This window comes from Gavia stellata, chromosome 28, assembly GCF_030936135.1.
Source record: "Gavia stellata isolate bGavSte3 chromosome 28, bGavSte3.hap2, whole genome shotgun sequence".
In the NCBI taxonomy this organism is placed as follows: Eukaryota; Metazoa; Chordata; class Aves; order Gaviiformes; family Gaviidae; genus Gavia; species Gavia stellata.
The window spans coordinates 708,565-732,778 of NC_082621.1; the positions used below are offsets into that span (position 1 = coordinate 708,565).

General features: G+C 65.5%; 4 protein-coding genes and 1 long non-coding RNA gene across 5 annotated transcripts; 4 read left to right on the forward strand and 1 right to left on the reverse strand.

The window, feature by feature from the left end:
- Window positions 1–1,773: 1,773 nt before the first annotated feature.
- On the reverse strand, window positions 1,774–2,420 carry LOC104254276 (heat shock protein 30C-like). The gene has a single exon (XM_009807978.2). It carries the CDS (start codon window positions 2,390–2,392, stop codon window positions 1,808–1,810), a length of 585 nt encoding a protein of 194 aa, XP_009806280.2. The 5' UTR covers window positions 2,393–2,420; the 3' UTR covers window positions 1,774–1,807.
- A 1,033-nt stretch (window positions 2,421–3,453) lies between these two features.
- Window positions 3,454–4,154, forward strand: LOC132319545 (heat shock protein 30C-like). Its single transcript, XM_059830569.1, has one exon. The coding sequence runs from the start codon at window positions 3,546–3,548 to the stop codon at window positions 4,152–4,154; it is 609 nt and encodes a 202-aa protein (XP_059686552.1). The 5' UTR covers window positions 3,454–3,545.
- A 1,159-nt stretch (window positions 4,155–5,313) lies between these two features.
- Window positions 5,314–12,102, forward strand: KAT2A (lysine acetyltransferase 2A). The gene is made up of 18 exons (XM_059830608.1): window positions 5,314–5,541; window positions 6,586–6,709; window positions 6,801–6,946; window positions 7,310–7,399; window positions 7,546–7,727; window positions 8,016–8,207; window positions 8,373–8,479; window positions 8,627–8,734; window positions 8,825–8,961; window positions 9,099–9,307; window positions 9,383–9,509; window positions 9,781–9,891; window positions 9,970–10,113; window positions 10,426–10,540; window positions 10,650–10,686; window positions 10,848–10,911; window positions 11,120–11,204; window positions 11,431–12,102. Exons 1-18 carry the CDS (start codon window positions 5,314–5,316, stop codon window positions 11,622–11,624), a joined length of 2,400 nt encoding a protein of 799 aa, XP_059686591.1. The 3' UTR covers window positions 11,625–12,102.
- A 1,034-nt stretch (window positions 12,103–13,136) lies between these two features.
- DHX58 (DExH-box helicase 58) lies at window positions 13,137–17,554 on the forward strand. The gene is made up of 12 exons (XM_059830609.1): window positions 13,137–13,304; window positions 13,426–13,627; window positions 13,758–13,948; window positions 14,188–14,304; window positions 14,526–14,652; window positions 14,741–14,923; window positions 15,008–15,264; window positions 15,388–15,537; window positions 15,805–15,966; window positions 16,307–16,497; window positions 16,750–16,846; window positions 17,135–17,554. Exons 1-12 carry the CDS (start codon window positions 13,137–13,139, stop codon window positions 17,312–17,314), a joined length of 2,025 nt encoding a protein of 674 aa, XP_059686592.1. The 3' UTR covers window positions 17,315–17,554.
- Window positions 17,555–18,647: 1,093 nt separating this feature from the next.
- LOC132319569 (uncharacterized) lies at window positions 18,648–22,376 on the forward strand. Its single transcript, XR_009484516.1, has 2 exons — window positions 18,648–18,698; window positions 22,192–22,376. It is a non-coding gene; the product is annotated as an uncharacterized LOC132319569 (long non-coding RNA).
- The last annotated feature ends 1,838 nt before the right edge of the window (window positions 22,377–24,214 follow it).

The window sequence follows — 24,214 nt, forward strand, 5'->3', positions numbered from 1 at the left end:
GTGCTCAAGTATTAATGAACAAAATGGCTCTGTCCCTGGAGGATGATGGCCTTGAAAGATGCTACTCTCCTGTCACTGCTGCATGGACTCAAGAGCCTTACACCCAGGGGTGAGACCTGGAGTCGATATGGAAAAATGAGCATCCCCTTGCAGCTCTCCTGCTACCATGTGTGTTGCTGGGCCAGCACCCTATGTGTTTGGGAGAGCTTGAAGACTGATGTGCTGGTGCTTGAACCCTTGAACCTGCTGCCTCTCCCCAGCTGTGTGGCTGCTGCTCCATCTCTGTGAGAGGCAGAACTGCAGTCAACTTGTGTGACTGTCCCTGGGCTGGGCTTGCCCTTGGCTTGCAGGGTTGGGGCTCTGAAAGCTCTGCTGGCTACCTGTGAATAAAGTTGCCTGTGTGAACAGCCTTGGCTCATGTGAGCTTCATCCTCTCATCCAAGGTCTTGGTGCCTCATCCTGGCTTTCCTTACAATCCTGGAAGCAGGAAGGGTCTGGAGTGACTCAGTGACAGTGGCTGGAGCACAGGCTGCCTGCGCTGTGTGGGCTCCAGCAGCCTCGAATGGGCTTGGCTCACCTGGTGCTGTGGGTGCTGCTTGCTCCCATCCCCGGCAAGCGAGCCTGGCTGCTCATCCCGGAGGAGCTCAGGACCTCTGTGGGAAATAGGAGATCTTATCACTTCAAGTGTGGTTCGGACTGATGCTGCACATTTCCCAGGCCGTTAGAGAGGGACCTGTTGGAGAAGGGCTTCCCCAGTCCCAACTCTGAACTATCTTGTGAGCACAAACTGATGTGCTGTTGCCATCTGCTGGCTTCTTGTACTTGGTTCCTGGTTGACAGGGCTTAATTTCTGGTTTCTTCCAGGACTCTGGGTCTCCATCTCTGTGAAGGAGCCTGTGAGGCCCTGGGGGGGTCTTGCTGCTGCCTGAGCATGTGCTGTTCAGCTCTCAGGGACTCGGTGTCAGGGCTGGGGACCTGTTGCTGGCTGTGGAGCCACATGGCAGTGCTTTGCACAGCAGAACCTCCTCCCTGCCAGCACCTTGCTGCCAGAGGGAAGGGCTGTCAGAGCTGAGAGCAGCTTTAGCACAAACAGGCGTGCCTGCCTGCATACCTGCTGCCTGCCCGGGCCTGAGTGTGAGTGTTTGTGGTGGTTACACACAGTGCCCAGAGATGGGCTTCACCCTCCCTGCTGCTGGATCCCTGAGGGGCCTCCAGGAGCCCCTTTCCAAGCTGCTTGGGGGGAAAAAAGGTGGCTACGACAGAGGCACCCTACACCCAGCCAGGCCCTCCAGCACAGTCATCTTCCCATTCCGTGGCATCAGCCAGGGAGCGAGGGGCTGTGGAGCTGGGATGTGCTGGCAGCAGCATGAGGAGGGGGTGAGGGCAGCCTGCCTGCTCCCTGAGAGAGCTGCCTCTGCTCCAGTACAGGTGAGTGGGGCTGCCCCTCCCAGCTCAGGAGCTTCCTGCCTCCCCCCACCCTGAGCAGCACTGCGCTCGCAGATCCCTTCCCCACTCTGGGTCTGCTGTCGGCCCCATTTTTTGCTGCCCAGAGGCACTAAGAGAAGTTCTTCCCTCTGTGCATCCAGCTCCTCTGGCATCAAGAGCTGAGACCAGGGCTCAGCCTCCCCATCAATCAACACCAGGAGAGCACAAGAAGGTTCTACGCAAAAGTATTTTTATTGGATACAAAAACATTCCAGTACAGTGAAAAAAATTACATCATTGCTGATGGAGCTTGTCTGGGCTAAAACCCAAGACTTGCTGCTGTCTCCTCCGGTCCTGCCGTGGGCCATCGGTTCCCCTCCTGTTACACCTGGGCTTTGCTGGTGGCTCCATCCTCGGAGGCTGGCTTGGGCTGTGGTGCTGCAGGGCTGACCTGGATGGGCACGTTCCTCTCCGGGGCGGCCGGCAGGGCCAGCTTGGGGGCCTCGATGCGGAGCTGCCCCTCCTTGGACAGGGAGCATGTCAGCGCCTCGGCATCCACCTCCTCGGGCACGTCCCACTCCCGCTTCAGCACCTCGTACTTGTAGGAGAAGGAGCCCTTCTCATCGACGTTCTGCGTCTCCTTCTGCCCCACCAGCACCACCTTCCTGCCCACCACCTTCACCGACAGCTGCTCGGGAGCAAAGTTCTTGACGTCCTGGCAGATGGAGAAGCCCTCCCCGGAGCCCTGGGTCAGGGCTGTGCTGGCGCCCGGGGCTCGCTCCATGGCGGTGGCTCCTTGGCTGCTCAGGAGCTGCTCGAAGCTGCTCATGAACTCCCGAGCTTTCTCCATCTCCTGCTGCAGCTCAGTGAAGATGGTCTCTGCGTGCGGCCAGAGGGTCCTCACTGTGCCGAGCCGGGTGGCCAGGGAGCTGGAGGCAAAAGGTGCGAGGTGCATTCGGCAAAGCATCGCTGCTGCTGCTGCTGCTGCTGCTGCTGCTGCTGCTGCTGCTGCTGCTGCTGCTGCTGCTGCTGCTGCTGCTGCTGGCTCTCCGGCTGTCCCCTCTCCAGTGGGCTGGGAGTGCTCTGCCCCGCTGCTGCCGCCTGTGGCTTTTATTCCCCTTCCCGGGGAGGAGTGGCCTCATCCCGCACATCACGTCATCCTCAGGAGAAGAGCTCAGCTCTTTCCAGCCCGTTCCAGCTCATTCTTGTTACTCATCCATGAGGAGAGGCACCTCTTACGTCGTGCCCAGCATACCTTCGCCCTTAGTCTTGCAGCTCTGCTCTCCTGGCTTATAATTAGCAGCATCACCTCAGCCTCCGAACGGGATGCCTGAGCCACCCCTGCCAAAAATCTGTGGCCTTTCTACTTCCCAGGCAGGGAGCGGGGCTGGGCTCCTCTCCTCCCTGCCTTCCCCCCCCGTCCTGTGGCCCACCCCCCCATCTGCAGGCAGGAGAGCCCCTCTGCCCCCCACCCTGTTTGCAGGACCCTCAGCTGCCCGGGGAGGGACCCTCAGGTGAGACCAGAAGCCAGCCGGTGGGCCCCTCCCCAGACGGGGTGCACAGGCCGGGTGCTGAGGGGCCGGACAGGACAGCGGGTGACCCCCAGGGTGTGGGGGGGCTGGAAAGTGCGAGAGGCATCTGGCCGCGGGTGACGTAGGAACACATTGCTTTAGGGGTGGGACCGGCCCCGTGCGGCCGAAGCGACGCGCTCCTGGCACAGCGTAACCTGTGCTCTGCCGAGCCCCCCAGCGCGGGGGCCCTGGGAAGGGTTTTGCTCGCCCCCCCCGGCCAGTGGTCCCGCGGGTGTTGCTGCATCATGGTGGCTCTGCAGAAACCTGAGCTCCCAGCAGTGACTGCAGCTCCCTATTTGTGGCGTGTGACTCGTCCCCAGAGGCAGGCGCTGCTATTTTGGCTGATGGATAATCAGCCTCTCAAAAATAGGCGATGGCTCTAGGAGGGTGCGTGGGGAGAGAGCGTTCTGGAAGGGGCACACCCCTGAGCAGGGGAGGATAAAACCTGCCGCTCCCCTGCCCCAGCCCAGCACCGCTCCAGCCCCTGCACAGAGCCGCGCTGCAGCACGCGCCAGGAGCACGCACCAGGAGCACGCACCAGGAGCAGAGATGCTTTGCCGCCTGCACTTCATGCCACCCGCGTCCAGCTCTCTGTTCCCGTGGCTGGGACCCGTCCGCACCCTTTGGCCACATCCGGGCACCCTCTTCGCCGAGCTGGAGCGAGAGCTGCGGCTGGAGATGGAGAGGGCTCGGGAGTTCATGAGCAGCTTCGAGCAGCTCCTGAGCAGCGGGAGCAGCCCCAGCCGGATCGGCATCGCTGCGGAGCGAGCCCCGGGCACCAGCGCAGCCCTGACCCAGGGTTCCGGGGAGGGCTTCTCCGTCTGCCAGGACGTGAAGGACTTTGCTCCCGAGCAGCTGTCGGTGAAGGTGGTGGGCAGGAAGGTGGTGCTGGTGGGGCAGAAGGAGACGCAGAGCACGGATGAGAAGGGCTCCTTCTCCTACAAGTACGAGGTGCTGAAGCGGGAGTGGGACGTGCCCGAGGAGGTGGATGCCGAGGCGCTGACATGCTCCCTGTCCAAGGAGGGGCAGCTCCGCATCGAAGCCCCCAGGCTGGCCCTGCCGGCCGCCCCGGAGAGGAACGTGCCCATCCAGATGGGGCCAGCGGTGGCGCAGCCGACGGCCAGCGCGGACGACGGAGCCGAGCGGGCCAAGGCGTGACGGGGAGCGGCGCAGGGCCAGGCTGAGCCTGGCCGCTGGGGCAGCTGCTGGTCACAGGGTGGGACTGTGCCGGGGACTGTGTGATGGCCCGGTGGGGGGGTCTCTGCCCAAAACATGTAGCTTTTTTGATATGTAATAAATATTCTGACTTTTATTTGCGCGGCTTCTGTGTTTGCTGGTCTCGCCTGGCCCCGTGCTTTGCAACGCTCCCGGCTGTGCCCACGCAGCGGGACGGCCGCCCGGGGAGCCGGGCTGTGCTGGCACAGGGCACGTCCCTGGCACCTCTCCCCAGCCCTGCCCTGGCGGAGGCGGCCGGCTGAGGGGCTCCAGCAGACGGACGGTGCTGAGAGCAGCCGGAGGGCCCTGAGCATCGCCCGCGGAAGCCTTTGGGCACCCGACCCCAGTCTTCGCGATGGTGCTGGAACACTCCCGTGCGGTACCCGCTCGGCCACGTGCCGTGCCAGCGCCCCCCGTGCCGCGCCCCCCCCCTCCGCCATTGCCAGCACCTTCCAGGCGCTGCCGGCACCTCCGCGACACAGCCGGCCGCCAAGCCACGCCCCTCAGCGACGAAACAGGCGGGGCCTCCCATAAATGGCCAGGTGGGGCGGGCCCACTCATAATAAGGTCCGAGGGGCGGGCACATACCAGAGCAGAGGCGGGGCCACACTCCATATTGGGCGGAGGAGGCGGGGCGCGGCGGTGTCGCCACACCCCCCGTGTTGGCACTTAGGAGGCGGAGCGCGGGAGATGAGGGCGGGGCCTCACCCCATATTTGGCGGAGAAGGCGGGGCCGCACTCCATATTTGGAGGAGGATGCGGGGCGCGGCGCGCGCCGTACAGCGCCGAGCACCGCCGAACCGGGCGCGGGACCGGTTACCGGAGGGGGCGGCCCTCCGGGCAGTGATGGCCCCGCGCCGCCGGCACGGCCCCGGGAGGGGCTCTCGGGGCGGTCGCTCCCTGTGGGGCCCGGACCTCCACCCTCTCTGGCCGGGTCGCGCCGCCCGCAGCCCCGGGCGGGCGCCGAGCGCCCGCCCGGGGCTGCGGGCGGCGCGACCCGTCGCCGTGAGCTCCGGGCCCACCCCCGCGCCGCGCCGGACTACCGATCCCGGCGTGCCCGGCGCGCAGGCGCAGTGAGCGCGGAGCGCACGCCGGGCCCGGCATGGCGGAGCCGGAGGCCGCGCAGCCCGGGCGGCCCCCGCCGGGCCCGGGGTCGGCGGCGGGGAGCGGGGGGGCGGGGAGCGGGGCGGCGGCGGGGGGAGCGGGCTCCAGCGACCCGGCGCGGCCCGGGCTGAGCCAGCAGCAGCGGGCGAGCCAGCGCAAGGCGCAGGTGCGCGGGTTCCCCCGCGGCAAGAAGCTGGAGAAGCTGGGGGTCTTCTCGGCCTGCAAGGTGGGCGGCACCGGCACCGGGCAGAGCCGGCGGGGGGGCGCGGGAGCGGCGTGCAGGAGGGTGGTGCAAGGGCGTGCATGGGCAGGGGGTGCGGGAGGGGGGTGCTGAGCTGGGCAGGGGGTGCGGGAGGGGGGTGCTGAGCTGGGCAGGGGGTGCGGGAGGGGCATGCAAGAACATGCATGGGCAGAGGATGCAGGAGGGGCGTGCAGGAGGGTGGTGCAAGGGCATGCATGGACAGGGGGTGCAGGAGGGGCATGCAAGAACATGCATGGGCAGGGCATGCAGGAGGGGCATGCATGGGCAGGGGGTGTGGGAGGGGGATGCAAGGGCATGCATGGGCAGGAGATGCGGGAGGGGGGTGCTGAGCTGGGCAGGGAGTGCAGGAGGGGCATGCAAGTTCGTGCATGGGCAGGGGGTGTGGGAGGGGGGTGCAGGAGGGGGATGCAAGGGCATGCATAAGTGGGGAATGCAGGGGAGTGTGCGCACGGACATGTATGGGCAGGGGATGCAGGAGGAACACATAGGAGGTGCAGGAGGGTGGTGCAAGGGTGTGCATGGGCGGGAGGTTGCGGGAGTGGGGTGCTGAGCAGTGTAGGGCATGCGGAAGGGGAATGCAAGGACATGCATGGGCAGGGGATGCGGGGGGGGGGGTACTGGGCTGTGCATGGGGTGAAGGAAAGAGGTGCTGGGCCGTGCGCGGCTAGGGGGGCAGGAGGAGCTTGCTGGACCCCGCATGGGATGCAGGAGTGGGTGCTGGAGGGCAGGGGGTGCAGGGGGAGAGTGCTGAGTTGTGTAAGGGAGATGCAGGGACATCCGTGGGCAGGGGCTGCAGGATCCTGGGGCTGCACACGGAAGAAAAATGAGTGTTAGGGTGCTGGGTCATGCAGGGTGGGTGCTGAGGAAAGCTGGGGTGGGTAAATAGGGATGGGTGGGACAGGTGGAGGAGGCTTTGCGGGGGGTGTTATTTGGCCGGAGAAGGCGGCAGCCTTGGCATGAGGCAGTGCATGGCCACTGCATGACAGCCTCTGCTGTTCCTCGTCCCAGGCCAACGATGCCTGCAAGTGCAATGGCTGGAAGAACCCCAACCCTCCCACTGCCCCCCGCATGGACCTGCAGCAGCCAGTGACCAACCTGAGCGAGCCCTGCCGGAGCTGCGGCCATGCACTGGGTAACCCCCCCGCGGGGCGCCCGGGACCCCCCCGGGGAGGGGGAGCAGTGCTGACCCCCCCGGTCTCACTGCGGCTTTCTCTCTGCTGCAGCGGACCATGTGTCCCACCTGGAGAACGTCTCGGAGGAGGAGATCAACCGGCTGCTGGGTATGGTGGTGGACGTGGAAAACCTCTTCATGTCGGTGCACAAGGAGGAGGACACGGACACCAAGCAGGTGTATTTCTACCTGTTCAAGGTGCGTCTGGGGCCGGGCACGCTGCGCAGGGTCCCTCAGCATTGCCGGGGAGCTGGGGCTGCTGTCCCGCTGCTTGTCCTTTGCCTGCTCTGCTGGGAGCTGTGGCTGTGAGCCATCCCACCAGCCCAGCCCGAGACCTGAAACACCGACTCTGTCCTGGGAGCGACTGCTCTCCCAGCCTTGAATTCCCCTGGGAGGGAGGTTTCCAGGGAAGAAACGGGTGTGCTCCGAGGTGGACCCCGGCACCTTCCTGGCTGCGTAAATCGGTGCAGCCCCGCAGCAGCATTCTGCCACTTCCACCGCTTGGGATGTGCCTCGTCTTGGGACCTCGATCCATAACCGTGTCCGACGGTGTCTTCACAGCTCCTGCGGAAGTGCATCCTGCAGATGAGCCAGCCTGTGGTCGAGGGGTCCCTGGGGAGCCCCCCCTTCGAGAAACCAAACATTGAGCAGGTGAGGCTGCTGTCAGGCTCACGTGGTGCGCTGATGACTGTCCTGTGTATTGCTGCTCTTGCATGGTCGTCTCCCTTTTTGGGGGGCAGCACTGAAGGGTCTGGTGCAGCACCTGGCACCCCTCCAGCACCCCTCCCTCTCCCCAGGGAGTCCTGAATTTTGTCCAGTACAAGTTCAGCCACTTGCCACCCAAGGAGCGGCAGACCATGTACGAGCTCTCGAAGATGTTCCTGCTCTGCCTCAACTACTGGAAGCTGGAGACACCGTCCCAGTTCCGGCAGCGCTCGCAGAACGACGATGTGGCCACGTACAAGGTCAACTACACGAGGTGAGGGTGGGAGAGGGTCTCAGTCAGCCAGCCTGGGGGTCTGCCTGCTCCTCCCACCCCTGCGTGGGGCTGACCCCTGACTCCTGGGGTCTTCGCCTCTCCCCAGCTCTCCCAGGCAAGGAGAGCAGGCATCCGGTGGGAAGATTGCTTCCAAATCATGTCAGCCATGACCCCCCGGGCGCCTGCTCTCCTCGTCCCTGCTTCCACCACTGTTGTCCCAGGAGGAATGCGGATGCTGTGGGGTCACCGGTCCCAGCCCCATCACTGGACCACGTTCTTGTCTCCTAGGTGGCTGTGCTACTGCCACGTGCCGCAGAGCTGCGACAGCCTTCCCCGCTACGAGACCACCCACGTCTTCGGGCGCAGCCTCCTGAAGTCCATCTTCACGGTCACGCGCCGACAGCTTCTGGAGAAGTTCCGGGTGGAGAAAGACAAGCTGGTGCCAGAGAAGCGGACGCTGATCCTCACCCACTTCCCCAAGTAGGTGCCCGATGCAGGGATGGCTGCTGCACCGCCAAGGAGGCTCTCCTTCCTCGGGGCAATTGCACACCGAGCACGACTGCCTGCGCTCCCCACGGCATGTGGAGCCATGGGGCTGTGTGTGCCCGGTGCCTGCTCGCCAGCTGACGTGCCGCTCCCTGCCAGGTTCCTGTCCATGCTGGAGGAGGAGATCTATGGCGAGAACTCTCCGATCTGGGAGGCTGATTTCACCGTGCCGGCTGCGGAGGGCGCCCAGCTGGTGTCTCGCCCAGGTATCTCAGGGAGCAGTCCCCCCAGCTTCGGGGCTGTAGGATAAAGGACCAAGGTGGTGGGTGAGCCTTGGCCAGTGGTGGTGGCTGGGCTGCTGTGGTGTGGTGAGCCACTTTCTGGCAGTCACGGGCATCGTTGGTCTCTTCCAGCTGCGGTCAGCACCGTTGCTGTGCCCACTACTCCACTTTTCAGCAAGAAGCTCAGCAACAGCAGCTCTGCCGCGAGCATGGACGCCAGCACCCCAGAGCCCCTGCCAGGTAGGGCTGGCGTGAGCCCGGCGCCGGGGGAGCTGGGACTTTCCTTCGTCCCTCCTGGTGCTGGATGTGCTGCTCTGCTCCATGCCCCAGGGGAGAAGCGGAAGCTGCCTGAGAGCCTGACGCTGGAAGATGCCAAGCGGATCCGCGTCATGGGAGACATCCCCATGGAGCTGGTGAACGAGGTCATGCTGACCATCACGGACCCCGCTGCCATGCTGGGTCCCGAGGTATGGGGTGGGGGGCACTGACGCGGTACTGGTGCTCTCTGGGGCCCACAGAGCTGCTTTCCTGGTGTGCTGGGGCCTGGCTGGGCTCCCCCCATGGAGGGTGTGCTGGGGTCAATGAAACCCCCTGCACCCCCCAGACCAGTCTGCTGTCAGCAAACGCGGCACGGGACGAGACGGCCCGGCTGGAGGAGCGCCGCGGCATCATCGAGTTCCACGTCATCGGCAACTCGCTTTCGCAGAAGTCCAACAAGAAGATCCTGATGTGGCTGGTGGGCTTGCAGAACGTCTTCTCGCACCAGCTGCCCCGCATGCCCAAGGAGTACATCACTCGCCTCGTCTTCGACCCGTGCGTGGCTCGGAGGGCATGGGGGGAGCCGGCATGGGGGGGCTCCTGTCTCACCCTTGGCCTCGCTGCCCGCAGGAAGCACAAGACCCTGGCGCTGATCAAGGACGGCCGAGTGATTGGGGGGATCTGCTTCCGCATGTTCCCCACCCAGGGCTTCACGGAGATAGTCTTCTGCGCCGTCACGTCCAATGAGCAAGTGAAGGTGAGAGCGGGGAGGTGGGTGGTGGGGAGGAGCAGGGTGGGGGACTGTGGGGGGAGCAGGATGGGCCCGCTGTAGCTGGGAGAGCATGGGGGTGTCTCAACCCCAGGGGTAGCCCAGACCTGCTCAGCGCTGGCTGGCCCCGAGCGGCAGTGATTGCTCTGGGGACATCTTCCAGTTGCCCTTATCCATGGGTGGGAGGGGACCGTGTGTCCTGTCTGATGTGGGCTGCCTGGTGGGATGGGGGGTCCCTGTCTCACGGTGGCTCCCCCAGGGCTACGGGACGCACCTGATGAACCACCTGAAGGAGTACCACATCAAGCACAACATCCTCTACTTCCTCACCTATGCAGACGAGTATGCCATCGGCTACTTCAAGAAGCAGGTGGGCTCCCACCCCTGGGGTGGCTCCTCTGGGCCCTCCTGCCTGCCAGCCCCCTCCCACCTGCCCCCTCCCTTCTAGGGCTTTTCCAAGGACATCAAGGTCCCCAAGAGCCGCTACCTGGGCTATATCAAGGACTACGAGGGGGCGACCCTGATGGAGTGTGAGCTGAACCCCCGCATCCCCTACACCGAGCTCTCCCACATCATCAAGAAGCAGAAGGAGGTACGTCCCGCGGGCGGGTGCTGCCAGGCTCTGCCTGCTCGGGCCCCTGCCAGCTGCCTCCTGGAGGCAGGGGAGAGGTGTGGGGATGTGCCGGCCCTTGGGAACTATCCCTTGAATCTCCCCTGGGAGCAGGCTCGCGGGGCAGAGAGGGGACACTGGTGGGGTTTATGGTGGCTGGGGTTGGCTCCGGCCCTGGGCAGTGGGTGCAGCCGGTGCTGTGGGCCCATGGGGTCCATGTCATGGTTTGGCTCCCCGGAGCATCCTGCAGTCCCTGCTCACCTCCCTGCTTCCACCCCCTGCGTGCCGCTACAGATCATCAAGAAGCTGATTGAGAGGAAGCAGGCACAGATCCGCAAGGTCTACCCTGGCCTGACCTGCTTCAAGGAGGGCGTGCGGCAGATCCCCATCGAGAGCGTCCCCGGCATCCGTGAGTCCTGCCGGCTCCTGGCGGGGAAGGGCTGTCTGGCAGGAGGGCTCCAACCTCCCTTGCCCGCGGGCGTGGGGCAGACGTGGTGACGTTGACCCTTGTTTTCCAGGAGAAACGGGATGGAAGCCGCTGGGGAAGGAGAAGGGGTGAGTGCTGCGCAGGGGGGGCGGGTGTCCCGCAGCAGATGGGCTGCGGGGGCTTGGCTCGGGCTGCTCCTCGCTCCAGCGCTGGGATGGGGAGGTGGGAATGCTGGGATGGAGAGAGGCTGCCCACCCTCAGGCTGACGGGAGCTGGTTTTGTCCTGCAGAAAAGAGCTGAAGGATCCGGACCAGCTCTACAACACCCTGAAGAACCTCCTGGCACAGATCAAGGTGCGGGCAGGGGGGGACCCCTCTGCTCTGGGGTGTCCGCCCCCCTGACAGCCCTCGGAGCTGCCTCCCCTGGGACGGGCTGTCCTGGGCTCTGCGCTTGGGGGGCAGGTGGGGTGACCCAGGCGCAGGGCAGCCGGACCCCTGTGTGCTGGGCAGGCAGGAGCTGCCTGCGCTTGCTGCTGTAACCTGCCCCCCACCCTCTCCCCAGACCCACCCCAGCGCATGGCCCTTCATGGAGCCGGTGAAGAAGTCGGAAGCGCCGGACTATTATGAAATCATCCGCTTCCCCATCGGTAGGTGGTTGTGCCTGGGGCAGGATGGCGGAGGGAGGGCTGCAGACCCCCTGTCTGGGGGGTCCCTGCTGGGGCGGGGGTGGTCATGGCTGGGGGTGATGGGGTGCTGGGAGCCCCAGGACAGCCCAGAAGAGAGAGGGACGGGTTGGGACCCTCAGTTAGTGTCTAGCTCTATGGCTGGGGGGCACAGAGGCCTGGGGGGGGGCCTGACGCTTCCCACCCCCAGACCTGAAGACCATGACCGAGCGCCTGAAGAACCGCTACTACGTCACCAAGAAGCTGTTTATCGCCGACCTGCAGCGCATCATCACCAACTGCCGCGAGTACAACCCGCCTGACAGCGACTACTGCAAGTGTGCCAACACCCTGGAGAAGTTCTTCTACTTCAAGCTCAAGGAGGGGGGGCTCATCGACAAGTAGGGGAGCTGGCCTGGACCCCCCTTGGCCACTGCCCCCCTCCCAGGAGGGACAGGGCTGCCCGTGGGACCTGGCCCTGCTCCGTGGGCAGGGGCTGCTGGGGGTTTGTTGCTGCTGAGCAGCCTGGGGGAGCTGGGCCTTCCCTCTGGGGGGGCGAGGGGACAGGGGCTGCCCCGTGCACCTGCCTCTCCTGGAGGGGCTGTGAGCAGCGGGGCTGGAGTGCCCAGTTCCCACCTCTCCCTGGGCCCCAGGAGCCCCCAGCACCAGCGCTTCACTACTTCCCAGGGTTGTGCCTTCTGCCCCGGCTCTCGGCGACAGGGCAGGGGCACACAAGTGCTTTGGTTTTCTGCTTCCGTCCACGCACAGGCAGCCCCTTCCCTTCTTGAATGTATGGTGGGGCTCAGCCCTGCCTGCCCTGGGCTCTGGGCAGGGATGCTGCTCGGGGTCCAGGGTCCTGCTGCCAGGGGCTGCTCTGCCCCTGCACACCACCCCCCCCCCCCCCCCCCCAGCTCCTGCTGCCTCTCTCAGCTCTTCCCTCCCCCTGGGGGAGCCCTGCCCTGGGCAGGGGCCCAGCTCCAGTCTGTACAGCCCTCCCTGCCTCTATGGCCCTCCCTACCTGCTCCTGCTGCCAGCCGGGCTGCCCCTCCGGGGGCCGGGAGCGGTGGGCGCTGGGCTGCCCTTGGCTGCTCCTGCTCTGGCTGCTGGGGTGGTGGGATGCCTGGTGCTGCCCTGGCCCCCACCCTCCCTGCGCTGCCCCAGCGGGCAGAGACCCTCTGCCCGGGTGTGGGGTTGGCTCCTGCTCGCATCCCCCGCGCCCCCCCTCCTCGCGCCATGTGCCCCCCGTTCCCCTTCCGGGGGTGCTGGGCTGGGGAGCGCCCGACCCCAGCACTGGCTGCTCCCCCCCTCGCTTGGTCGCCCGCTGCCTTACCCCCGTGCTGTCATGGTGCCCCCCCATCCCCTTACTGGTGGGTTGTTTGGCTGTTCGGGTTTTGTTCGGTTTTTTAAATAAACGTCTTCGTGCAGACCCCGCTGCGCCCCCGCCTCTGGCCCCGCCGGGGCTGCTGGGGGCGGTATTCGGGGCTGGGAGGGGCGGGAGCAGAGCGCCCCTGGCCCGGGCAGGGGGGGCACCGGGCGGAGCCGGGGTGCACGGTGGTGCCTGGGGGGCGCGGAGCGGCCGGGGAGCAGGGCCGGTTGGGGAGCGGGGGGGGGCGGCTGCGGGAGCTCCGCCCGGTTTCGGTTTCGGGCCGGGGCTCCCGGGGGGGGTCCCGGGCCGCTGCGGGGGGGCAGGCGCCGGGAGGGGGGCGGCGGGGGCGCGGGCAGCGCGGCTCAGCCCGGCTCGGCCCCGCTCGGGTCGGCCCGGCCCGGCCCGGCTCAGCCCGGGGCCGCTGCCCGCCCGGTCCCGGCAGCGCGGCCGGCGGGGCCCCCCCTCGCGGGGCCCCCCCTCGCTGGGGCTCCGGCAGGACGCGCCGCCCCGAGTTTCGTTTCCCGGCCGGCAGCGGCGGCAGCGGCAGCGGGATGGAGCTGCGGGGGTACCAGCGGGAGGCGGTGGCCCCGGCCCTGCGCGGCCGCAACAGCATCGTCTGGCTGCCCACGGGCGCCGGCAAGACCCGCGCCGCCGTCCACGTCTGCCGGCGGCACCTGGAGAGCCGGCGGGGCGGCAGGGTGGCCGTGCTGGTCAACAAGGTGCCCCCCGGCCCCGCTCCCGGCCCCCGGCCCCGGCGGTAACGGGGCAGCAGCGCCCGCCGGCCACGGGCTCCCGGGCGGTGGTCCCGGGCCGGAGCTGAGCGGGGTCTGGTGGGCGCAGGTGCACCTGGTGGACCAGCACGCCAAGAAGGAGTTCCACGTGCTGCAGAAGGACTTCAGGGTGACGGCCATCAGCGGGGACAGCAGCCAGAAGGCCTTCTTCGCCTGCGTGGTGAGGCAGAGCGACGTTGTCATCTGCACGGCTCAGATCCTGCAGAACGCGCTGGTCAGCAGGGAGGAGGACACGCATGTGGAGCTGACGGGTGGGCATGGGGCCCCCAGCGCTGCTCTCCCGATGGCTGGGCCGGGGGGGGACTGCCCCGGCTGAGCCTCCGCCACTGCCCGGTGGCTCCCGCGCCGCTCACCCCGCTCCCCTCCCTCGCCCCGGCGCAGATTTCTCGCTGCTGGTGATAGACGAGTGCCACCACACGCACAAGGAAGCCGTCTACAACAAAATCATGCTGAATTACCTCCAGCGCAAGCTCAGCGGGCAGCAGAACCTGCCACAGATCCTGGGCCTGACGGCATCCCCTGGCACGGGGGGGGCAACCTCCTTCGAGGGGGCCGTAGAGCACATTCTGCAGGTGGGTCCTGTGCCCCATGTCCTGCGCCAAGATGGGGTGCAACAGCCCCAGGCACAGCTTCCCCCGGGGTGTAACGGGGTGTCCCTTGGGGTGAGTGTTGATAACCTGGTGTGCAGGGGCTGGGCAGCTGGGCGGCATGGGGGGGACATCCCCAAACTTGCCGGGTGCCAGAAGCGCCATGCGCCACATCACCCCGGGCTGCTGCGCTCAGGGCTGGAAGCAGGGTCTCGCCCTCTCAGATCTGTGCCAACCTGGACACCGAGAAAATCACGTCGGTGCAGGAGGAGGTGCAGCACCTGCAGAGCCACGTCCCCCAGCCCAGGAAGCAGTATGACCTGTGCCAGGAGAGAGCGCAGGTGAGGGCCGGCCGGGGGCTGTGTCCCTCCATCCGCTTGGCGCAGGCCAATCTGAGGAATCACTTGACCCAGAGCTTCGGTGCTGGGGGATCCTGCAACCGTTCGAGTCCTGCCATGCATACAGCCCCTAACTCCGCGGCAGGTGCTCCGGACTGCGCCGATGAGGCTGTCCGGAGCAACGTCCCCAACTCCTTGGGTCCTGAGCCCCTCTCTGCTCCCAGGACCCCTTTGGCGAGCAGCTGAAGAAGGTGATGGAGCAGATCCAGCAGCACATGGAGATGCCCGGCCTGCCGCAGGACTTTGGCACGCAGATTTACGAGCAGCGCATTGTGGAGCTGGAGAAGAGAGGTGAGGAGGTGGCAGTGCAGATGCGGCGGGGCAGAGCCGGCAGCCATGGGGCCGGGTTGTGACCACGGCGTGCTTCGGCTCTCACCAGCGGCAGAGACGTTTTGTCGCAAGACGCGGGTGTGCGCGCTGCACCTGCGCAAGTACAACGATGCTTTGCTGATCAATGACACGGTGCGGATGATCGACGCCTTCCAGTGCCTCCAGCAGTTTTACGCCACCGAGCGGGACGTGAAGGACCCCACCGAACAGTTCCTCACTGCCACGTTTGAGGGTAACGGAGGGGCCTGGAGGAGGGTTGGTGCTGGCTGCATTTGGGGGGTGGGGAGCCCCCCTGACACCCCACTCACCTGCGCAGAGAACAGGATGAGCCTGAAGGCACTCACCAGGGACCGGCGTTACGAGAACCCCAGGCTGGGCAAGCTGGAGGAGATCCTGCGGGAGCACTTCCAGCCCCTGGGCGCTTCTCGTGGCATCGTCTTCACCAAGACCCGGCAGAGTGCCCACAGCCTCTTCAGCTGGCTGCAGGACACGCCCACGCTCTGCGGGCAGCACGTCAGGGCTGCGGTCCTCACCGGCGCCGGCTACAGCAACCAGACCAGGCACATGACGCAGGTGAGCGGAGGGTGGGAAGGACCTGGACCTACCCCTCTCTGCACACTTTGTGGGTGCTGCAGGTGCTGCCAGGGGCTCGGAGACCTACGCAGCCGCTGAAGCTTCGCCCCTCTTTCCCCTCAGAACGAGCAGCAGGACGTGATCAAGCTGTTCCGTGAGGGAGCCCTCAACCTGCTCTTCTCCACCAGTGTGGCTGAGGAGGGCCTGGATATCCCCGAGTGCAACATCGTGGTCCGCTACGGGCTGATGACCAATGAGATCGCCATGATGCAGGTAGCTGCGCGGGCTCCCTCTGGCTGCTCTGCCCGGCCCCATGTGGGGGGCAGCCTGCTGGGACGCCCCAAAGCCATGGGGGCTCTCGCATCCCATGCCCGCTGGCAGGTCCCTGGGGATGAGCCCAGTGCCTGGCAGAACATCCCCTTGGCGAGGGGAGCGGGGTGTGGAGAGTGGCTCCGTCCTCGTGGGGTGGCACGGGGGAGGCAGGGGGGGTTGGCCACGGCCCTCCTCTGCTGACCACAGCGTTTGGCCCTTCCACTGCAGGCCCGGGGCCGTGCCCGTGCCGAGAACAGCGTCTACTCTGTGCTCGCCAAAGCCAACAGCAGAGAGGTTTCCCGTGAGCTGCTCAATGAGAACCTCGTGGAGCTCATGGAGAGGGCGATCAGAGCGGTGCAAGCCATGCCTGAGCAGGAGTACCGCCTCAAGGTGAGCGCTGGGCTCTGCACTGAGCAGCAGGAGGGGTAGGCAGCTCCTTCCCGCGTCTGCTGCTTGGGCACAGCCCTCTGCGCCCTGGTTTTGGCCGCCTGCTCTCCCCTTGGGGCAGCACCAGCTCCTGGGAGGGGTTAGCATCAGGTGCATGGGGCAGTGCATGCCCATCCTGCCCTGCCCATCCTGCCCTGCCCATCCTGCCCTGCGGCTCCTGCTCTCCAGCACGGCGCATCTCTCCAAGGCCATATGTCTTGCCATGTGTGCCGTCTGTCCGTGCCCATTGCCCTGCGCTGACCCCTGTCCTCCCCGCTGTCCTGCCTCCCCCTGCCCTCTGCAGATCAGGGAGCTGCAGCGAGTTGCCGTTGCCAGCTGGCTAATGAAGGAGGCCAGGGTCAGCGAGAGGCGGCAGCTGCATGACCCGGACGCTGTTCACCTCTACTGCATCAACTGCAACACGGCGGTGTGCTGTGGCAGTGACATCCGCACCGTGGAGGGCATGCACCACGTTAACATCAACCCCAACTTCAGGTAGGAGCTGGGCACTGGCAGGGGTGAGCGGGCAGAGCCCGGCTGTCAGGCGTCACTTGCACGAGCTGCCGCACTCTCCACCCAGGATGGGCAGGGACTGGCAGCAGCCTGCTGCCAGCTCTTTCTTGGGGACACCGGTCCGGGGAGGTCACGGGAGCTTTGTAGGACTGTGACTAAGGGAGCACACATGCTGCACGCTTTCTGTCCCCTGGACCATCCTCCTTGGAGTGTCTTTTGGCCCCTTCCTTGCAGGTTGTATTACAGAGTCTTATCTGGGAAAATACAGTTCCAGCGGACTTTCAAGGACTGGGAGCCTGGCTGCCGCATCGTGTGCAGCGAGTGCAGCCAGGTGAGCGTGGCAATGCCCCTGTGGCTGCAGCCCAGTTGGCGTTGGAGGGGCAGGAGGGGCCATGCCTTGTGCCACAGCTCCTGGCTGAGGAATGGGGCTGTATCTCCCTTCAGCACATGCCCGTGTGATGTGCATGATGCATGTGTGGGACATGGACACGGGCAGCTGTCTCCAAAGGGGGATGTACCCTGGGAGCAAGGAGCTGCCTCCATCCCAGGTGTGTGTGGCCCTGTAGCCCGGGGATGCTGCGCCGCAGACTGCATGACTGTCCCCTCCCTGCCCACACAGGACTGGGGAATGGAGATGATCTACCGGCAGGTGAAGCTGCCCATTCTCTGCATCAAAAACTTCGTGGTGGAGACACCAGCTGAGAAGAGGCGGTACAAGAAGTGGAGTGCCGTGACGTTCCCCGTTGAGGAGTTTGACTACCTGGAGTACTGCTCCAGCACCCACAGCCAGTCCTTCTAGTGCGGCTCTGCTCAGAAGAGGACTATTCACAGGCTACGTCCTGGGACAGTGGGACCCTTCCCATCGCCCTTGGCGTGGGACCCTCCCTCCAGGCCCATGCAGACAGAGAGCCACGGCTCGCTCCTCTTTTTCTCGCTGGACCGAGCTGCTGCAGCACATCCCTTGCTAGAGCCCGCGACTGCAGGAGGAGGCTTTGCTGTGCCTACACAGAAAGGATGAGACGCTGGTATGGGAAAGCACCCAAACCCTTCCCTGCTTGCCTCCCTGTGCCGCTGTCTTCCCTTCCTGTCCCCCAGCGTTGCCGGGCCCAAGGGGCTGTCTCCATGGCCGGTACGCCACCCTGCCAGCTGAACCAGCCATTTCACATGGGCCCAGGACACGGCCCAGCATTTCTCTGGCAGCTTCCGATCTGCTTTGTGAAGTCAGTTGCCCTCCATTAAAAACGTGTGCACGCTGGGAACGAGGGAAGCGTTAGTGGTTTCATTCATCGTGAGAGCTGGCTGTGGGCAGGCAGGTTCGATGCGGGACAGCCCTCGCACTGGAGCCAGCCCACCCCACGGCCTGCTGGAGAGCCAGATCCCACTGCGCACCGCGCTGGCTGCGCAGGGGTCCCCAGCAGGAACCTGTGAGCGCCTGGAGCGAGTCGCATGTGTGAGGCTGCCCCAGTCCTACCCCTCCCCGCAGACAGTGGCCTGAGTGCCCCACATCACCTGCCCACCCCAGACCAAACCCTCCCGTGGCCCAGAACGAGCCTCAGCCCCTCCGGGGCAGCTCAGCCCTGCAGGAACGCTGCTGGAGCTGCGGGTGGGATTGACCTGCTGGCAGAAGCGAAGGGGCTGCTGAGGCTGGACCGGGGCGTGCAGCACCGTGCGGCCGGAGCCCGGGCGCGGGGAAGGGGCTGTGTGCCCCGGGTGTCCCCGCGGGGCTCCGCGGGCTCGGCTGGGGCGGCCCGGGGAAGCAGGGCTCGCCGGGCCCCTCGCGTCCGAGCCGGGGAGGCTGGGGGAGCCGCAGGGCTTGCGGCAGGACCCCGGGCCCGGCCCGGCCTCGGGGGGCCTTCGGTGCCGGGGGCTCGGGGGGCCCGCGGCCGGCCCGGGGTGCGGCGCCCCGGATCCCGTTTCCCCCGGCGAGCTCTCCCGCCGGCGGTCGCTAGAGGGAAGCCCCGGCCCGGCCCGGGCGCGGGAGGCGGGCGATGCCCGGGGAGCCGGCGGGCGCCGGGGGCCGCGGGCCCGGCCCGGGGGTGGCACCCGCCGGCGGGAGGATGCTCCGCCGGTGCCCGGCGGGTGGCGGGGGGGCTGCGGCGCTCGCAGGCGCCGCTCCGTGCGTGCCGCTCCGCCGCGGGATCCGGCCACGCGTGTCGGTGCCGGCGCGGGGACCTCCCGCTCCGGTAAGCAGCGCGGTTGCTCGGCGGGTTGCGGGTCGCTCCGGGCGCCCCGGGGGTGCGGGGGGGAGGCGGAGCGCGGCGGGGCCGCGCTCTGTCTGCGCTCCCGGCCCGGTCCCGCTGGGCACAAGGAGCTCCCGCGGAGCGCGGCTTTTCCTGCGGGCACCGGTGGCTGCAGGCGGAGGGCACCCGGGGGCCCGGGAGCGATCGCTGCCCCACACCCGGCCCCTCCCGGGGCAGCCGGCCCGGGCAGCGCGGCTCCCTGGCACCGGGCTCCCCGGCACCGGGCTGCCGCCGGTCGCCTCCGGCAAGGACGGGGCTCGGAGCGAGCGTGCCGCTCCTGCCGGGCCGGGAGCGGGCGCAGGCGGAGGTAGCCCCGGGGGGAACGGGAAACCAAACCCTTCTCCACCAGAAACTGGGTAATGAGGCCGATTGGGTTATTTGTAGCTCTCTGCGGGCTGGGATGGCCTCTCCTTCCCCTCCCCAGGCAGAATCCCTCCCGCAGGGACCCCAGATCGTTTTGCTAAGCGCAAATTGCCCTGATTTGTGCTCGGAGAATCCAGGCTGTGAGTTAACCTGATGGGTGCCTGCAGCACTGGGTGCTATGACCCCTCACCAGCCTAGGTGGGTCTCGTTGTCCACTTTGGTGCCCAAATCCAGAATTTCTGCAACGCTGACCCAAACTTGCCCATTTTTGAGGGCGTGCACCTGACCCCATGGGATACAGGGCCAGGACAGCACCGCTCTGTGGGACCCTGCGGGTTTTGCAAGTGGGTCTGCATCCAGCCTCTGCTTGTTCCTCCCTGTGCATCTCTGCTTTAATGCCAGCCCCATCTGGCTTCTCCTTCCCAGGGCCTCAGTCACCTTGGTCCTGGCGGCAGGGAGCAGCCGAGCTGCAGCGATCGGCGCTGCGACCTTGGCCGGCGTCCTTCAGAGCTGGCGTCCTTCAGAGCTGGCGTCCTTCAGAGCCAGCATCCTTCAGAGCCAGCCTCGCGTGGCTGAGTCCCCAGGCTGCCTGTGGCCGGGCCAGCCTGTGAGAGGGTGTGGGGACACGCATCCCTGCGACCCCTGTTAACCCATCCTGGCTGTCGCTGCATCCCTCAACCTGGGGCAGAGGCAGTGGCTGCTCCCCTCTGATCAGCCATTCAGGTCACTTCTGCATCGATCGGGTCTGGAGCGTGCTGATAAACCGGCTTCGGAGCCACAGGGAGTCAGGGAGGCTGAAAGTCTGTGTCTGAGCAGGTCTGCGTGTCGTGGAGCTGCCCGAGCGCGTCCCCAGCCCCAGTCAGCTCCCGACAGACTCTCCCCATGCACCAGCACAGTGTGTTTGCTTTGTACCACTCGTCCTCCCTCCGTGGGTCAGACCCCCAGCCAGGGCATCCCTCTGCTCCCCGTCCCCCTCACACAGCCCAGGGCTGGGCTCCCCCGAGAGGGCTGCACCCTGCCCTGTGTCACCCCACTCCCGTCCCCGCTGTGACACAGCGTGGCCATGCCTCCACAGAGAGTGACAGATGTACCCGACCCTTCAGGCAGCACCGGCCAGGCTTGTCCTGTGATTAAACCAGCCTGAAGCCCCACTTCATCACTCCAATTGCCCTGTCAATAACCGGGCATTAGAGAGGGCTGCTGGACCGGTTTCTTGCGCGCTGACACAACCCCTGTCAATAACCTCTGGATTTAAGTCTGTGGCTTGGAGCATCTTTGCTTATCTCAGCTCCCCGAAGCACTTACATTCTGGCCATCATAACTCCCTGCCTGTAAGTGGAGACAGGCACCATTAGACCCACAGCAAACAGCTGCTGCAGCAAGTTTTGCTGGCAAAAGTGCGGCGAAGGTGTTTTCCACCTGCTCTTTTGCAGGTGAGCTTCCCGCGGGCTGCCAGGCCAGGGCTTGGCGCGGGGACGGGCACAGCCCCAGGAGCACCCGCGTCCTTCCTCAGCACCCCTCGTGCCTCCGGCAGCCCTGTGTGCTCACAGACCTCTCCAGAGCGAGGGCAATGCAACGATTTATTTTTATACAGCCCATTTCATTTATCATCAGTGCATCAGAAAGCAACAATTCACCTTTCAATGCACTAGCTGAAAAAAACCGGGCTCCAGTCTGCTTGGCAGTGCCTCAGATTGGCCCTTTCCTGAGGCTGGGTGTTTAGCAGAGACTTAGAGCTCAGTCTGTTTAGCTCATCGAAAAGTAGCCTGAGATGTGACTTGATTACAGTGTGCAAGTACCTTCCCAGGGAGAAAACTGCCAGGTATTAAAGGACTCTTTAACTTAGCTGAGAGAAATAGTAAGAACTGAGGGCTTGAAGATAAAGTCAGACAAATTGAAACTCCAAATCAGGTGCAGGTCTGCAGCAAGGAGGGTGCAGAGCAGCTGGAGCAGGATCCCTGGGTGCCTTTCTCAAAGCGATGCCCCAGCTGGACTGCGGGTGCCCGGGGCTGGGGGTCCTGACCCGGGGGGTGGCTCCATCCTGCCCCTGCAGCTCTGGCCCCTCGTGAACACAGGCTTGGGCAGCAGCAGGATGAGTCCAGTGGCATCCGTGGGCGAGGGGGATGGGGGGCTGAATTTTGCTTCCCAGGCACATCTGAAAATCTCGCTGTCGCGTGGTATCTCTGCCGGAGCCCGGGAGCACGTCAGCCCCCGAGGTGACCTTTCCCAGGACAGCTGGAGCCTCCCTTTCTGTACCAGGGGAAATTCCAGCCTGGTGAAAACTGCCCATCGTGGAGGAACTCGATCCTGAAAACTAAAAGCCATCTCTCCACACTGCTCCTACCTCCCCTCTCCTCCGCTGCCAGGAGCGCGTGGGAGCCCACAAAGCGTGCAGGGTCGTCCTCGTCTTGCTCTGCTCCGCCGTCCCTGCGACCGATGGCTGCACTTTTAATGATTCCCTGCTGGGAGTTAATCTTGTCTGTTCGCATGTCAGGTTGCTGGTGGATTAAACAAGGGGATTAGCATCAAACAATTTCCCTCCCGCCCCAAGTGCGGTTTTATTCTGCCTAGGCTAAAAACGCTCCCTGGCATGTGGCTGGGTGATGCCAGCCGTGCCGGTGGCACAGGGAGGCACGTGCCCAGGGTGCTGTGGGGGCAGCGCTGCCTCTGCCACCCATGGGTCCCCACCGGCACCGTGATGCGGATGCCGAGACCAGGGGCTGCTCATCCCAGGGGGCTCGGGGAGGTGTCCTTGCTGGGTGGCACTCCTGTAAGTGCTGCAGCCTGCGCCTGGGGTGCTGGGTGCAGCCGCAGCTGGATCAGACCAACCCATTGCCCAGCCGTGAAGGGTGCGTGTGCACAGGGGCTGATCTGCTGGGCTTGGGGTGGGGGCTGCAGCCATTCACCAGATGCCCCCGAGGCGGGCACGAAAGCTGGGACTGGAGATGGGGGGGGGTCCCAGCCCCCCAGCAGTGACCGGGCCGCCCCAGCACCGGCCGGCCTGGGCTCAGCTGTGGATGGCAGAGGATGGAACAGCCTTGCAGGTGCGAAACCGAATCTGTCTTCCCAACAGCTCCCAGGTTCCAGAGCCAGGGGACAGTGACGCAGCTCTGATCCAACGGCTGCAGTGCTGCAGAATTGCCAGCTTTCATCCCAAGCTTCCTCCCTGCCTGTGATCACAGGATCCACTGTCAGCACCGGAGACAGCACTGCCCTCTCAGACACTGTAGAAAAAGTAAAATAAACCCTCTAATCCAGGGTGTGTGTTTGATAAAGAGAACTCGCGCAGCTCGGCTGGTGGCAGGGGCAGAGCAGCCAGCCCCGTGCTCGGCACAGAGACTCGATGTCCCTTCAGACCAAAGCGCCGCGGGGGAGCAGCCAGCCTCACACCCCCACAGCCTCTTTGGCCCAAATCTCCTCGGTCCGTGGAGGTTACTCGGCCACTTTCACCTGAGGAGCATTTCCAGGGCAGCCAAGTCCCTGGTTAGCCGAGGAGGATGGGACCGCTCGCTGAGACCAGGCAGCGGCTGGGCCGTGGGCTGGCAGAGGGGCCGGTGCCCGGGGGGGCTCAGCACGGTGCTGCCTGCAGAAGCGTTGCCCTGGGGAAGGGGGTGGCCCAGCAGTGGTAGGTGGGCTGGCGTGGGGCTGCGAGGAGCGGGAGCACCGTTGTTTGCTTCCTCATCCGACAGCCGAGAGCTGCAGAAACCCCATGGAGACCTCCCCCCATGGCCCCCGGGGTTCTGGCTCTGAGCCGGTGCAGGGGCTCCTCCTGCCCGGGAGGGGAGATGCTGCTGGGAGTTATTCCCGAGGGGGATTTGCCATATCTCCTTCTCCTCCAGCATTGGGCTGCTTGCTTCTCCCCGTCTTGAGATGGGACACAGTGAAGCCATGGGCTGCTCCCCGGCAGCAGCACAGGCAAGATGCGGCTGCTCTCCCTGCAGCTGCCTCCCCCATGCCACAGCCCCATGAGAGGGAAAGCTCTCCTGCCTCTCTCACCTCTCCTGCCTCTCCGGGCTTGCTGCTTTTAGGGAAACTCGTGGGAACCACCTCTCCCTAAGACCAGTGAAGCAGCTGAAATCAGCCAAAAGGTCCTGGGCAGTCGCTGATGCACAGGCAGACGCTGCCCCATGCATGCACACCTTGCTTTTCTAGGAAGGCGGGCTAAAAATATTGTCCTAGGGATGTGTGGCGAAAGCCTGGGCAGATCCTCAGCTACTGGAAGCCCAGGTGATTTACAGCCAGCCCATAGCCCATGCATGATCCCAGCCCCGCTGTCCCTGGGGCTGCGCAGGGGAGGGACAATCCTGGCACACGGCACCCGGGGCCGAGGCCAGGGCATGTCTCCGCTGGGCAGAAAAGCAGGGAGACTGCAGGTATCCCCCTTCTCCAGCGCTGCCGGGGGGGTTGCCTCTCTTATTCTTGCCATTTTTAGGTGACTCTCTGGATTTGGGCTGTGCATCGGCAGGACATGGGGAAGGGAGGGGATGCAGCACAGTGGGGGTGAGACCCAGGGATGGCTCGGCAGGTGCCGGCACAGCCTGGGGCCCGTGGGGAGCCGCGGCACAAGCTGCAATATCGGAAAATTCCCAAACAAAATTTCATGCACTAAATCTCAGGGCTGCAATTCTGCTGAGACCTGGCTTTATAATTGGATCTGTCAGAAACCCCTCACACTTACTGTGCAGCTGCCAACACGTTGTGCGGCTCCTCGTCGCGCTCCGCGGCAGGCGCTGGCTCTGCCCCTTGGCGGGCAGAGCCCTGCGGGCAGTGCGGGCTCCCCAGCCCAGCTGCCCTGCCCGGCCAGGGAAGCCTTCTCCTGATGTGCCCATCGCCCCAACCCACTGCAGAAACATCCCCAGCTGCTGCTGCCCAGCTCGGCATTGGGAATGGCCATGATGGGAGTGCTGCTCATCCCACCCATTCCAGACACCGACCCCTCAGCATTCAACGTGCCAACAGGTCTCCCCTCCCATTCAGAGCAGTGGACTGGGAATACCCGCTCTCCTGCCCCACACCGGTGCTGCCAGCTGCAGTTGCAGGTTCCTGTATGAAGAGGCAGGAGTTTTTGCACCTGAGGGCCGTGGGCTACGCTGTCA